Here is a 15,896-nt window from a genome sequence, read left to right on the forward strand (position 1 = left end):
GGAAACCTAAAGTCTGCTCCAGCCCTCATTGCCGACGTCAGGTCGACCGTCCCGCCCTTACCCCTGACTGGCAGGCCCGGGGGCGGGAGTTATGGTACTAGGCCGCAAGAAGCCGGGGACTAAATTTAATACCGCGGCCGAAAAACAGGCGCTGTCGGCGCGGTAGTCCCGGTCGTCACAAAAACCAGCCGCAGCTGCGGCGTCTGTGACACCAGCGGTCCATGCACTGTCCCCATGGGGACCCAGAGTACCTTTGGATGCAGGGCCTGTCCCTGATGTACCAATTCTCCGGTCCAGCAGATTCCCACAGGGACTGCGGAGGGAGCCCGGTCCCAGTGAATGGATGACCGGTTAGGATCCCACTTCACCCAGAGCCTCTATGGGATGGTGAAGGAAAAAAGAGAATTTTGTTACTTACCGTAAATTCTTTTTCTTATAGTTCCGTCATGGGAGACCCAGACCATGGGTGTATAGCTACTGCCTCCGGAGGACACACAAAGTTACTACACTCAAAACGTGTAGCTCCTCCCTCCTAGCATATACACCCCCTGCTAGCCAGTCCTAGCCAGTTTAGTGCAAAAGCTGAAGGAGGACATCCACCCACAAGAAGAGACAGAGTAAAATCCGGAAGAACCGGAACCTCTGTCTACAACAATAACAGCCGGTGAAGACACACGGAACAAGAAACCTGCCAACAGGCAATAGGGAGGGTGCTGGGTCTCCCATGACGGAACTATAAGAAAAAGAATTTACGGTAAGTAACAAAATTCTCTTTTTCTTTATCGTTCCTATGGGAGACCCAGACCATGGGACGTTCAAAAGCAGTCCATGGGTGGGAATAAACAGACAACTGAGAAGCAGGCAAACCCAACTTCACAAATGGGCGACAGACGCCTGAAAGATGCGTCTGCCCAAGCCCGCGTCTGCCAAGGCAAGAGCATGCCTTGGATAGAGCTTCGAAAAAGTATGCAGACTAATTCGAGCTGCAGTCTGACAGACCTACTGAGCCGTAGCCTGGCGTGAAAGCCCAAAAGGCACCGACAGGTCTGATCAAATGTGCTCTAATCCCCGGCGGGGAAGGCACTTGAGTACACTTGTAGGCCTCGGAAATGGCCGACCTAAGCCAACGAACCAGGGTCGGCTTAGATGCCGAGAGACCGCTACGCTGACTAGCAGTCAGTACTAGAGAGAGGTGCACCGCCTAATAACGGCGGTGCGAGACACATAGATACGGGGCGCCCGCACCAGATCCAGGATATGCAACGCTTCCTCAAAGCGATGAACAGGAGCCGGACAAAAGGAAGGCAGGAAAATTGCCCCGGATAAGGTGGAAGTTGTAACCACCTTAGGGAAAAAAGTCCGGAGTCGGACGGAGACCACCTTGTCTTCATGCAAAAGACCAAAAAAAGGGGGTGACTCAGAGAAAGTGCCGCCAGAACTCCCTGGCGGGAAATTATAGCCACTAGAAAGACTACTTTCTGTGAAATATGAAACAAAGAAACCTCCCTAAGAGGCGCAAAGGGGGGTTTCCGGGAACCGGGAGGACCGGATTAAGGTCCTAGGGCTCCATAGGCCGCCGGAAAGGCGGAATGATGTGAGATGCGACCTTAAAGGAGCGCACCGGAGCCAGCCGGACGATACGCCGCTGGCACATACTGACAGAGCCGAGACCTGTCCCTTAATGAGGGATAGTCCTAGCTGTAGACCGGACTGTGGAAGGGACAGGAGGGTCGGCAAGGCTAAAAAGGTCCAAGGACACTTTGGAGCTCGAGTCATAGCGGAGATGACTTCAGGAAGGATACCAGAAGTCGCCAAGATCCAGGACTCAATAGCTACGCCGTCAATCTGAGAATCCAGAATTCTGACGGAAAAAACGGACCTTTTGAGAAAAGGTCTGGACGGTCCGGAAGATGCCATGGCAACCTAACGGACAAAAGGAGCAGGTCAGGGTACCAAGCCTGCCTGGGTCAGTCTGGAGTAAGAGAATGACCCGACGGCCCCCTTTACTGATCTTGCGCAGGACTCTGGGCAAGAGGTAGAGACGAAGCTGGGATCAAACATGAGCCAGTGTGTCTACCGCAAAACCTGAGGATTGTGGACCACGGTTGGACAGCTGAAATAGTCTGCCTCGCAGTTTTGACATCTAGGATGTGGGCTGCGGATACGGTGGACTAGGAGTCCCTTGTCCACTGAAGAATGTTGAGGCGCCAAGATTGCCAGGCGGCTGAGTGTCCCGCCCTGGAAGTCGATGTAGGAAAACGCTGTCACGTTTTCCGACTGGACTCGAATGTGCCTAGCCGCCAACAGATGGTGAAGGCTTAGAGAGCTAGAAAAAGAGCTCTGATTTCCAGCCTATTGATCCAGAGGGCTGATGCGGACAGAGTCCAAGCGCCCTGCGCTCCACGGTGGAGATATACTGCTCCCAAGGCGGAAAGACCAGCACCCTGGTGAGGATCACCCGGGACGGGGCCAGGAAGGAGCGTCCCTGAGACAGAGTGGCCGAAACCACCACTGAAAACGAGCCCCTGGTCAGTGGCAAAGCCACCACCCCGTGGAAGGAGGGAGTTCGCGTGTACAGCGGAAAACATCCAGTCTCAGAGGACGCAGGAGAAACTGGGCAAGGAATTGCTTCCATTGACGCCACCGTCTGACCAGCACCTGTATTTGGTGTCTGATAGAACGACGTCGACCGCCAGCGGAGGGACTACTGATCGACTAAGAGCAGCTTCACAAGAGCCGACAGAGTCTCGAATTGCGTCCCTGAGAACCTCTGGTTCGAAGTCAGAGTGGACTTGAACAGAATGACAAGCCATCCGAATAGGTTAGAGTGGCGAGAGTAAGCGAAGTACTCTGCTAAGAGTCTGCACTGGATGAAGCCCCGAGAAGAAGGCCGTCCAGGGCAAACGATCACTGCCAATCCCTAGGGGTGCAGGACCTTAATCACAGCAGCCCCAATGAGAATACTCGAGGGGCCGTGGCTAACCCCAAGGGAAGAGCCACGAATTGGACCACTCCGATGGCAAAACGTAGTCAACGCTGGTGTGAAACTGCGATTGACCCCTGCCGAAAAGCATCTCTGATGCCGATGGCTGCTAGGGAATCTCCTTGGGTTCTTGATTGATCCGGTGAAAAAAACACACGGAACAAGACTGAGGCTCCATGTGAAAACGCCACACCTGACCATGCTGAAAAAGCTAAAGATCTAGGTCGGAAGGCACCGCCCTCTTCGGGGACTAGAAATAGATTTGAACAAAAATCTCAGAACCGTTCCCAGTCGAGAACCGGTACAATTACTCCATTGGCCTGCAAGAAATGCCACGGCCTGTGAGAAGGCGGCGGCCTTGGAGCCGGGAGGTGACAGAAAAAAATCTGTTTGGCGGGTGGACAGAAATCCATCCTGTAGCCATGGGAGATATGATCCCGCCCCCACTGAACGGAGACGTGGTAGAACCATACGTCGCCAAGTGGAGAGAGCCTGCCACCGACCAAGGAGGTGGTTGGCGTGGCTAGATAGCTCGGAGGAAGCTGACTCCGTGGTAGCATCTCCTGCGGTCTTTTGAAGACGCAGCTTCAAGCTATTTGGTTCTATGAACCAAGGCCGAGCTAGAGGACGATCAGATGGAGGAACGGAAACCACCAAAACCTCAACTGATTCCTGTCCTGGACAGGTTCCCTGGTTTTGGTTTGTGGCAAGGAAGAACTCTCCCCGCCAAGAGCTTCCTGAATTTCATCCAGTTGGTTCCGAAGAGACTGGTCCCACCAAAGGGGAGCCCAGCAAGGAACCCCTATAGAGGCATCTGCTTTCCATTACCGAAGCCACAGGAGCCTGCGGATAGCGAGGAAAGTAGCCAAGACCACCGCCGTGCGGTGTCCAGCATGGCAGACCTGGCATAGGATGAAAAGACTGAAGTCTGGAAGTTCAGGCAACCGTTTTGGGCATAGAGTCCCTGTGAGGGAATGCATCTCCTCCAGACAAGCAGAGAAGGTACAAAAGAACCGCACTGCCGTAAAGCTGAGGAGAACGAAGCTGCTGCCGCCCCAATACCGACTTGGCCCAAGGACAACCGGGCGGACCGCAAAACCTTAAGTGAGGAACTATCAGCCACTGACATAACGGTCCGGGCTGAGCCACCTGAGGTGACTGAGCCCACTTCTTGACCACCATTGGTGGACAGGGAAAACACAGTCCTCAGAATCACGCTTCATGGGAAGCGACTGTCAGAGCGGACCCTGGGCTTGGTCACAGGGGCCTGAAAACTGGAGTGGTTAAGGAACACACTTTGTGTTCTCCTAGGTAAGGTAACTCCGGCGGATTGGGGTCCAGTACAAAATTAATGTACCGTGGGAGCCCTATAGAGGTGCCGTCAGCCACTGATACAACTATCCGGGCTGAAAGTCTGGACACTGGAGGGGCCACGTTTGGCGAATGAGTACACTCCTTGACCACCTCTGATGGGAGGGGGAAACAGGCCGCAGAACCCCGCTTTGGGGTCTGCAGGACAGGCTGTGAGCTTGGACGCAGCAGGCTGAAAACTGGAGTGGTTAAAGAACACACTCCTCGTCCTGTTAAAGGTATACTGATGCCTTTCTGCCAGCGGGGAATACTCCCCTGATACGGGCGGATGGAGGTCCAGTACAAGTATAATGGACGCAATCCAATCATTCGGCTCTGCGTCACGTACGGACGGATCAATGTACATAAAGTAGCGTCCGAGCCCCTGGTAGAGACATCCTCCTCGTCCAGTGAGTCAGCTCATAATCGGAGCTGCGGGACGGGGAAGGACAGGGGACCCTGCGTCTCCCTGTCAGGAGGACGGGGTCTGAGCCCAGAAGGAGAGTCCTTTGTAAGCTTTATTGAGCGAGCTGAAGCAGAAAACGCCCTGAGAGGGGAGCTGCATGCTCAGCAGATGCCAGGACAGCCGACCCCTGGAAATAGGATTCCCTCAGGGGTCAGCCACCGAAATCGGAGCAGATGGAGGGGCCACTAATTAGCAATCATTCGGCTCTGCCTCCAAGCTGAGGGGCCACCATGGTTATGAGCTCGGTACAGCCGTACGAGACTACCTGCAGTGCATAATAAAAACAACCTGCAGCCCTGCTCTGTGAGACATGCTGCAGAGGTGGGGGCTCTGTCAAGACTGGCCCCCAGCATATATAAACCAATAAAACAAGCAGCTGCACAACCGGAGGTTGTGGCTGCCAATCGTTTAAACAGACATGTCTGTGCCCCCTGGTCCCTCAGCCCAGGTCCCCACTTGTCACACTGTGGAATCTCTGTGCCTATGCAGGCACAGAGAACGCCGAGAAAATGGCGACCGGAGCGAGGAGAGGGGGCGGGGCCTACTCTTAGAGCGGCAAAAGGATTCCCTCAGTGAGGTAGCCAGGGGAGGGAATCCTTCCTCAATGAGGAGTGTCCCTTCCCTTGTGCTGCGCAGCCGCTGGGCGGAGCTACACTGCCTCTCTGCAAGACTGACATGCAGAGACAGTGGAAACCGAAACTAGGCCTCAGGCGAAGCCGGGGCCTAGAGTAAAACATGCGGCCGGCGTGCAGGCACCATCGGCGCGGTTCTCCAGTGAAAACTGGAGAACCGGCCGGAAATGTTAACACCAAACATAAAACACACTCCCCCAATAAATAAACATAAAGGACCCCTGGAAAGACCACTTTCTGTGGTAATAACGTCTCATATACTTAGCTTGAGACGCAGGTTGCCAGGTTCCTGGGGGATGATAGCTCCGTCCAGCAGGGTCCTGCAAAAGGGCTGCGGATGGAGACCGGTCTCCTGCAAAGCAGTGAGAACCGTGTTGGCTCCCACTTCAAGCCAGAGCCCCAGCATGGGATGGTGAAGGAGCGCGGCATGAAAGGGATACAGCCCTGAAATCAACCTTAACAGCACCGCCCAGTGGGGTGAGAAGGGACATGCCGGGAGTCCAGACTGGACCCGCTTTTCTTCCAAATCTTTGTCCAAAAGGAAAAATCAAAAATCAAAATCAGAGAATGCATGTGTGTGTGACCTCCTGAAACACAAAGCATTAAACTGGCTAGGACTGGCTAGCAGGGGGTGTATATGCTAGGAGGGAGGAGCTACACGTTTTGAGTGTAGTAACTTTGTGTGTCCTCCGGAGGCAGTAGCTATACACCCATGGTCTGGGTCTCCCATAGGAACGATAAAGAAACAGCATGTGGCTCCAGCCTCTGTACCCGCAATGGGTACCTCAACCTTAACAGCACCGCCGACTCAGTGGGGTGAGAAGGGAGCATGCTGGGGGCCCCGTGGGGGCCCACTTTTCTTCCAACCGATAAAATCAGCAGCTGCTGCTGACTAAAATGGGAGCATGAGTGGATGTGTGCCTCCTTCAACACAAAGCATAAAACTGAGGAGCCCGTGATGCACGGGAGGGTGTATAGGCAGAGGGGAGGGGTTACACTTTTTAAAGTGTAATACTTTGTGTGGCCTCCGGAGGCAGTAGCTATACACCCAATTGTCTGGGTCTCCCAATGGAGCGACAAAGAAAAAGACCTAGGTCCATCTAGTTCAACCTTCCAGTTAATTTATTTCTTTTTTTTTTACTTTGTTCTAGTGGTTTGCCTTTAACCCCTTCACGACCTTTGACGGATCTTTCCGTCATGGATCATGTGAGGTTAATCACCGCCCCCTGCCGTGGGCAGGATGCGGCGAATAATAAAAAAAACAACCTAAAAGTTCAAATCACCCCCCTTTCACCCCATTGAAAATTAAAGAGTTAATAAAAAATGAGATTGTATCAGTTAGCCCACTATGATGCCTGATGGGGAGTTTGTAAGTCCTATCTGTCTTTTCTGAGCTCTACTCAGCTTATTTATGACCAAAGACTACATCAAAGTTGAAGGTGAAGCTTGTAAAATCCAAACGGAGCAAAATTTATAATGAAACCCAATTGCAAATATACACAATCCATTTAAAACTCAATAAAAACTGCTTAAAAAAATTAAGTTAGAAAAGCTCAAAATTCAAACAAAATCAACTATGTATTTGTAGCATGTCTAATTACAAAAAACAGCAATAAAATAAAAAAATTTAATGACTAAATATAGGTGAAGTTGACGCACTCCTATTATTCTAGCTGAAAAATTAGTTTCTTTAAACAAGACATTATGTTGGTAATAATATTTCTTGGTAAAATGATCAATGGCGCAACTAAACCACTAATTTGCTAACTTGTAAGGGGCAAGTCTATTGCAATGTTGAATTGCAGTCTCAGCCATAGTTGTACATTGAAAAAAGTTTGAACTCTCGTTTTCTTAAAACTATGCTACAAATCTCTTCAAGTCATTGTGACTGCAGTCACGTAAAGAAAAAAACCTCTTATTTCATCATCAAGGATCAAGGGGCTGTGCCTCACAATGGCTTGGTGAATAAACTTTTTACATATTTATCAGTTTTTAACAAATAATGAAAGAGATTGATCTTCACTTTAAGAAAAAACAATTACATTTCTATTTTTCTTACTTAAAAATTCCACCACTTGCAGGAGGACAGACGATGGAATGGTATCAAGCTCATCTTCAGACTTTTCCTCCACATCTTCAAGCTTCCATGATAAGATCTGCTCTGTAAAAGCCATGGCAAGTGGAAATTCCAGTGGAAGGGAATGAATTACCAGCACAGCTCCCGGAGCCGGAGACACACCTAGAAATAAGGAATTCCAAATGTTTAAAATAATATATTAAAAAATGAAAGTAATATATTCTGCACGCTGCACCAATGAAAACATGTTGGTAACTTGTACATAAACCTGTTCTACGCTGATGGAAAACTTCAATTACTTACATACATAAATGCTGTCAAATAAATCAACTCCAATAAAACTCAATAAACGACCTTAAGTATCGGTCAGGTCACCAACCACATATCACCTATAAATACCTGACTCCCATATAAATGAACAACACGCAAATTCCATATATGTATAAAAAGAGCTCAGTTAATTGAATTTACAAAAGATATCACTTAAAGACAACCTTTCACCAAATTGTTGAACTGGACTCACAACATGGTTGCATAGTGGAAAAAAAAAATCGACTCTTTGATACGGAGATATCAGCAGTCAAAGTATTTGGCACTTAATGAGTTAAAAATTTTTAAAAGTGGATGTGATCTGAGTTTTCACAGGGGGCATGTACTTTATCCCCCCTGTATGACACTGACCACTCCTAAGCAGGAAGTAAAATTCAAACGTAAAAAAGAGAACGCCCAACCATCGCTTAGAGCAGATTACTCAGATTAGATCAGAGATGTATCATGCCATCTCATCCACTAACCTCCTGCATAATTAGAAAGCACAGCTAGAATCACAGAATGGTAGAGTTAGAAGGGACTTCAAGGGCCATCCGGGTCAAACTCACTGCGAGTGCAGGTTTTCCAAAGTCATCCCAGTCATCCAGTTTCTGCTTGAAGATTTCCATTGATGGAGAGCTGACCACCTACCGTGGTAGCCTGTTCCACTCCCTGACTTCCCTCACTGTCAAAGTTTTTCCCAACGTCTAATGTGAATCTCCTTCCTTTTAGTGTCATCCCATTGCTTCTTGTACTTCCTTGTGCTTATGAGAATAGGGTGGTTCCCTTTGCACTGTGACGACCTTTCAGATATTTGTACACTGCTATTAAGATGACTAAAGGCCCTGTCACACACACAGATAAATCTGCGGCAGATCTGTGGTTGCAGTGAAATTGTGGACAATCAGTGCCAGGTTTGTGACTGTGTACAAATGGAACAATATGTGCATGATTTCACTGCAACCACAGATCTGCCAAAGATTTATCTCTGTGCGTGACGGGACCTTAACACTAGGTTATTGGGGGAAGAATCACAGCACAGCTGAGTTTAGCTGTGTCACATTACAAACCCTTCTATCAGCTCTCCTCCTGTTCTAGCACTGTTACTTCTGCTCTACTGGCCCTTCCTCACACTGCATGCCTGGAGATGTATCATTTGTAATCGCTTTGCAGTGATATTAAAGAAGGGAGTCATTACATCTCACACAAGTTGCTTGAGCACTGCCTATATAAGTGTAATACTAACACATTCAGTAAATAGAAGATCTCATAGAAGGGCTTGCAATGTGATACAGCTAATCTACGCTATACTGCCTCTCCATCCACACCGAATCATGTAGAAGGTTAGAGAAAGAGTTTGGGGCTGTTTGTCATTATACATCTCACACTCTGAGAAATCTGCTCTAAGCTACAGATGGGGCATGTTTTTCTTTTCGCTGAGTGTTGTTGCCTCCATGATTGATTAGCATCATACAGGGGGAAGTACACGGCCTCAGTGGAAGTGTGTGATAACACCCACATGGATGTAAAAAACAAAACAAAATCAAAACTCAATAGGTACCAAATACTTTGATTGCTAATATTTTCGCAAGGGGCAGGCAGTTTATAAAAAAAAAACAAATAACATTTTATTTAGCTATGAAACTTCTATTACATTGTGTGTCCAGCTCAACATGAATATTTTTAATTACAATCAGCAGAGATGGAAGGATGATAAGAATGATGAAGTCACAAAACTGGTATGCAAAAAATAAATTGTATTTTTCAATATATTCATATGATGGCGGCACAGGCTCAGTAGATGTTATGCAATATTGGTAATATTAGCTAGATAGTGCGAGAAGGTCTGTGAGATTAGAGCACAGTGCGAGGGTCATACATGCACTTTGCTACTAAGTGGTGCTAGGGGAAAAAAAATAATGCATTTTAAATTAAAAAAGAGTGGCAAATAAACACAATTGCTGAGACAGTCTATTATTAGTTCATGCAGACAATGATCTGAAAATATAAAAACTTCGCTTATTAACATATACAGCCACTAAGAGTTATTAAGTAAATACTATTAAATATGGGCAAAAAAACAGCTTGTGATTAAACGAACAATAGATAATTACCCTCTTTGTACAGCATCCACCTCAGACCCTGATGCAAGTTTCGCCCCTAGCTTTGTCAGAGGTATGTTTCAGACACTGTATTCCATGGCAATATTCTTTACTTTCCTATTTTAAAATGCTTTTTTTTTCACTAGCACCACTTAGTGTCACATTGTTATTACTAACCCCATATTGTACTAGAAGGCCACTGGGAACAGCGCACAATCTAGTGACTCTTATTATTAAAAGGAACCTGTCACCAGATTTGGAATCTATAACCTGCATCCACCACCAGTGAGCCCTTATGTACATCTTTCAGAATACTGTATACAAGAGGCCAGGCCACACTGTATAATGTAAAAATCACTTTTCTTATACTCACCATGGGGGGCGGTCCGGTCCGATGGGTGTCGCTGCTTTCCGGTCCAGCGCCTCCTCTCTGCTGCGATCACCGTCCTACTTCTACCCAGCCAAGTGTGGATAACGTGTCCTACGTCATGCACACAGGGTGGCATTGCGCTCCTGCGCAGGCGCACTTTCATCTGCCCTGCTCAGAGTGGACCAAAGTACTGTAATGTGCAGGCACGAGGAAAGGTTAAAGACTGCCCGCACATGCGCACTACAATACTTTGATCTACCCTAAGCAGGGCAGATCAAAGTGCGCCTGAGCAGGAGTGCAATACAGGCCTGTGTGGATAACGTAGGACACGTCATCCACACTGGGCTGGCAGAAGGAGGACGGCAATCGCCACACAGAGGAGGATCCGGACTGGAGAGCAGCAACACCCATCGGACTGGACCGCCCCTTAGGTGAGTATAATAAAGGTGTTTTTTGCGTTCTACAGAGCAGTCTGGGCTCTTATATACAGTATTCTACAATGTTGTATATAAGAGCCAATTGGTGGTGGCTGCAGTTTATAATAGCCAAATATGGTGACAGGTTCCCTTTTACATAACATCCACTGAGCCTGAGCCATTATCATCATATAGATTGCTTAACTCTACTCACTTTTCACATATCATTGGTATAATTTCATCATTCTTTGAACATCGGCCTACCTCCTCTGCGGATTTTAATATGGTTTCTGTGCTTGTAATTTCAGTAAACCAAATTATTTTGATACATATGTGTTGTTATACATTTTTCATCAGGTATTTTTAGGTGAAAAATACTGACAAACAGGAACACTTTGGAATTTAACAGAAAGTTTCAATAACTAATTGATTTGATAAAAATAATTTGGCGTGAGCATGAACAACATTATAAGGGTTTTCCAAGTGTTTAAGAAGTTAAAGTAAAAGTGAAATTCTATAAAACTTAGAAAACTTAAAAATCTTTAAATTTTCCCTACCACTCCAGTGCCAATGCTAAGATGGTTTCTGCCAGTCTTTGTTTCCATTCCCTGAGTGCTGTACATCAATGTGACTGCTGCAGCCAATCACTTGCCTCAGCAATAATACCAGCATGTACAGCAAGCGACTGCTAAAAGAGTGGACAGACCAAGCTGTCACTGGCACAGACCACCGTAGCTTTGGTGCTGGGTTGGAAGGGGGTTTCACAGGTAACTTTATATTTATTTTAATCCCTGCATCTGCCTTTAACTCTCAGACCATATACCTAGTTTGACATGGATCTTGTCTGTAGGAATGAGTGCCGTTGGGTATTGATTGGTGGTTGGCGGTGGTGTGAGGCCTGTATTGCTGGGGGAGGCATCACGTGGATAACACGCTGTTTCGATTAAATTCAGTTGTCCATTTCTCTTCACTTTATGACCAAGTCCATAGAGCAGAACTCGAGCCCATGGAGCTTTATATAAAGAGGAGCTAGGACAAAAAAAGAAATGCAATATATTTATTACAGTGAAAACAGCCAAAATAAAAATTAATGTCTTAAGTAAATAAAAAGGCGCTAGTCTCAAATAAGATAATTACAAATTTTCTTACATTGTTTGTATTACTAATTTGTGCAAATCCAGCGTCAATGAAAGTCCCCTTTAATTTGAAATGTTATTTTTACTTCTGAATGTACAGTTCTTGCCTTAAAGGGGTATCGTGGTTATTTAGATCACTTACTCTTTGCGGAAACCAGACTGGCTTTCTTTACACGACACCACAACAAATGCTGCTCCAGGAAAATTAACATCCATACTGACTTTGGATTCAGTGACGGGGAATTCTTCTGATGGAAATTGCTCTGGAGCATTCTGAAAAGAAAAAAACCCTCTGATAGAACTAGAAAACGAAGCGTTAAATACTGCAACACCAAACCTCACCATGACTCCGGAGTAAGTGTTCTGTGTTACTAAGAATTAGTAGACTTAGCGCACTGACCTGTAGGAATGAACAGATCTGCTTGGTTAGGTCCAGAAGGCTGTCCTCTCCTTGATGTAGGGCTCTAGTAATGGCCACCCCAAGCCATTCTCTAATTGACTGAGCATTGCCCTGGTAAAAGAGGTCTGTGGTTGAGCAATTCTGAGAATGGATGCAATGTTGTAAGGACTGTGCTATGAGGATAGAGGAGGAGCTGATGGTGCCATCTATGAAGAGAACAGCAAATGTGATTAACCCAAAAAAGAAATTGATTTAAAAAAAAGGGGACAGAACATCCACTTCCAAAATCTTGTGTGTTTAGATGCCATTCTCTATGGAAACAATGAAGGATGTATTTACCAGTAAGGGGAGGCGTCAGAAGTTGATTTGACAGCAGCTGCAGATGCTCCAGTGTGATGTCCCGAATGGCAGGAATATGAAACAGGCGAGTAAATGTGTGAGGAGACTTTGGTGCAAAAATATTGAGAAGTGCAACGCGGCAGTAAAGCCTGGCAAGGGCAGATTCACATCTTAGCAGTTCCCTAAATTGAAGAAATAGAACATAGATTTCATTGTGCGCTTGCTCAGTTATCAGCAATCGTGTAAAATACGCAAGCACACAACATGAGCAATCACTAATGCCTGCTCAACAATATCGATTTATTAGGTTATGACAAGCCGTATTCTATAACGGACATACCCTCTCATCAGGTCACCAGAAGCAGCATCTCCACTGGCGGCTACAGTGAATGTACATGGGCTGCAATGGTGATGTCATATGAGCTGCCTACATCAGAAGAGCTGCCGAGTCCAGTGAGTGGAGCAGCCTTTTTGATGGGATGTCACCGCTGCAGCATGTACACAATCATAGGAGCAGTGGTAGAGAGGCGGCCCTAGACGTGGTGAGGACAAGTAACAGATGCATGTAGTATTTATGTATTTTTAAGTCAATCAAACTTTATTGCATAAATAATACATTGCAAATATAATTTAACAATTAGTCACTTTTCTGTTTTTTAAATGCAATAAAAATGCAATAAACAAAATACTACCTATGAATATACAGATCATTATTAGAAAGCTTGCTGGGGTTGCTGGTGCCAGTAGTCCACTTGGTTGTTATGGGTGAGTGTCTTTGATAATTCTACACTTGTGCTCTTTGTTCATGGGAACTATGTTATCCCCGCTGGATTAATAATGTCTGTGTATATACCGTATCTGGTTTAGTTAACTCACTCTCCGTATGTACTCTAATATTTTGGCACCTTAGCTACTATTTTGAGTCCTGCACTATGCACTTGATATTGTCCTGTTTTGTATTTGTCTGTCTTGATTAATGTTCAATAAAATTTATACTATTTTTCTTAAACCTTGGTGATATCTATGGCTCCACACATCTATAGCTCTAATGCATGCAGGGGAGGTTTTCACAGCCATATTGGTGTTTGTATTGATCCTAGTCCCCGGGTGTTTGAGACCACCTGGGTAGTGCTTAAAGGGTTTCAGATGTTGTTTTTGATTATTAGAAAGTTTGTAGACTTAATTCCCCAAACCTTTTTTATGCCCCTTACCCTTGAAAAATCTTAATTATAGTTACCTTATTAATATTAAAAATTATGTAATTTAGTTTTTCTGAATATCCAATACACTTAATAATCCCCATCCATCCATTTCTCAAAAGATTACCTGAAGTGACTCCAGTACAATTTACCCATTTCTCATTATATACACCATCTTTTCTAAAATAATCATGGTATTTTAATTAATAATCACATATAAAAAACATTAGGTGCCAATTGTAGCTGTATTTCAAATATTTTACTGACTAGATATCTCATACCCTTCCATAATTTTTCCAGACTATGGCATGGACAGGAGATACATTGAACATCGACATGTTCCTGACCACCACTCCTCGAGCTCATCCGGTATGGCTCTCTGGTGGTTCTGTAAGCTGTACGTAAGAGCTGGGACCTCCTTTGTGTTATGTTTGTAGATCCTTTATCTGGTGATTCCAATATTTCTTCCCATTCCTCTCGAGAGATAGAAGCCACATCTGCTTCCCATTTTCTTTTGACTCCATTGCGTCCCCCAAAATCAATAACGGATACATTTTTTATATTAGACCCCTAGTTCCCCTGACACCCACAATGTGGTCAATTACTTCTGAGATGTATACTAAGATTAAGCAAACTTTCTTGCGCTCTTGCAGAATGCCTTAAGGGGGCTTTACACGCTACGACATCGCTAATGCGAACTTGTTGGGGTCACGGAATTGGTGACGCACATCCGGCCGCATTAGCGATGCCGTTGCGTGTGACACCGATGAGCGATTTTGCATCGTTGCAAAAACGTGCAAAATCGCTCATCGGTGACATGGGGGTCCATTCTCAAAAATCGTTACTGCAGCCGTAACGAGGTTGTTCCTCGTTCCTGCGGCAGCACACATCGCTCCGTGTGACACCGCAGGAACGAGGAAGCTCTCCTTACCTGCCTCCCGGCCGCTATGCGGAAGGAAGGAGGTGGGCGGGATGTTACGTCCCGCTCAGCTCCGCCCCTCCGCTTGGGCGGCCGCTCAGTGACGTTGCTGTGACGCCGCACGGACCGCCCCCTTAGAAAGGAGGCGGTTCGCCGGTCACAGCGACGTCGCCGGGCAGGTATGTGTGACGGGTCTGGGCGATGTTGTGCAGCACGGGCAGCGATTTGCCCGTGTCACGCAACAGATGGGGGCGGGTACCCACACTAGCGATATCGGGACCGATATCGCAGTGTGTAAAGCCCGCTTTAGTCGCAGAAACAAAGTCAGAGTGTGGAAATCCAAATTCTTGTCTGAGGTGTTTGACGGAACGAAAACCACCACAATCATACAACTGATATACATATTTCGAGTCCTTTTCTATCCCAGCCTAAAAATACATCAAGCTCATGAAATTCTGCCTAATAAGGGTAATTCCAGATAGGCATATAGTTTGTACCACCATATTTTATGGATCATTAGTACTGTGGGTTTCCATATAGACCCTAACTTAAACCTATGACCTTTCAACATTCACAAAATATTATCTCTCCCTCCCAAATGTCTCAGGAACAAAGCATTGGGATCTGTAATTATATAGTAAAACGGAGAGCACTATTTCCCTATGGTGATCTCCAGAGGCACAAAGAAATCATGGATAACCAACAAGGCAGAAATGTGCCAACCAGAGTATCACCCAAAAAGTGGATATAATTTATTGCACAAATATGCAAGACCAAGTAACTTTAACCAACAGATTAAAAACATCTAAAAAGCCATATACTTAGGCTAAGAAGTGCATCCCATAATATGGACTTATAATAAAGTACTACAAAATTACCTCCATGTACTATAGCGCCCAGTGTGAAATAACAATCCACACACCAAAAATGCTCAACAAAATCCCAATTGATAGAAGAAATGGTAACAAAAAATAAATCAGCAGAAAAAAAACTCTTAAAAGGAAGGTGTCGCGTTCTTTTTATTTTTGTATTAATAGTGATTATGAAAAAAGTATTTTTAATACAAAATTAAAATCACTGTTTATTTAGTTTTTATTTAATTCTAGTTTTACTAAAGCACTGGGGGCTGCCATCTTGGATTTGGTGTTTGTAATGACAGTTACTCACTTCCTTTAAGGCAGCCCCAAAGGCATAGAGT

General features: G+C 45.8%; 1 protein-coding gene across 2 annotated transcripts in view; it reads right to left on the reverse strand.

Annotated features, from left to right (window-relative positions):
* Positions 1-15,896, reverse strand: part of HECTD4 (HECT domain E3 ubiquitin protein ligase 4) — a 366,009-nt gene that overhangs the window by 63,936 nt on the left and 286,177 nt on the right. For both annotated transcript variants that reach the window (XM_075323933.1, XM_075323925.1), the window contains exons 56-60: positions 12,581-12,762; positions 12,242-12,447; positions 11,984-12,114; positions 11,529-11,734; positions 7,491-7,670 (exon numbers count right to left, since the gene is read on the reverse strand). In XM_075323933.1, coding sequence (XP_075180048.1) covers positions 7,491-7,670; positions 11,529-11,734; positions 11,984-12,114; positions 12,242-12,447; positions 12,581-12,762 — 905 coding nt within the window. The remainder of the gene's footprint in view (positions 1-7,490; positions 7,671-11,528; positions 11,735-11,983; positions 12,115-12,241; positions 12,448-12,580; positions 12,763-15,896) is intronic.

The sequence above is a fragment of the Anomaloglossus baeobatrachus genome, chromosome 1 (assembly GCF_048569485.1).
Source record: "Anomaloglossus baeobatrachus isolate aAnoBae1 chromosome 1, aAnoBae1.hap1, whole genome shotgun sequence".
NCBI lineage: Eukaryota > Metazoa > Chordata > Amphibia > Anura > Aromobatidae > Anomaloglossus > Anomaloglossus baeobatrachus.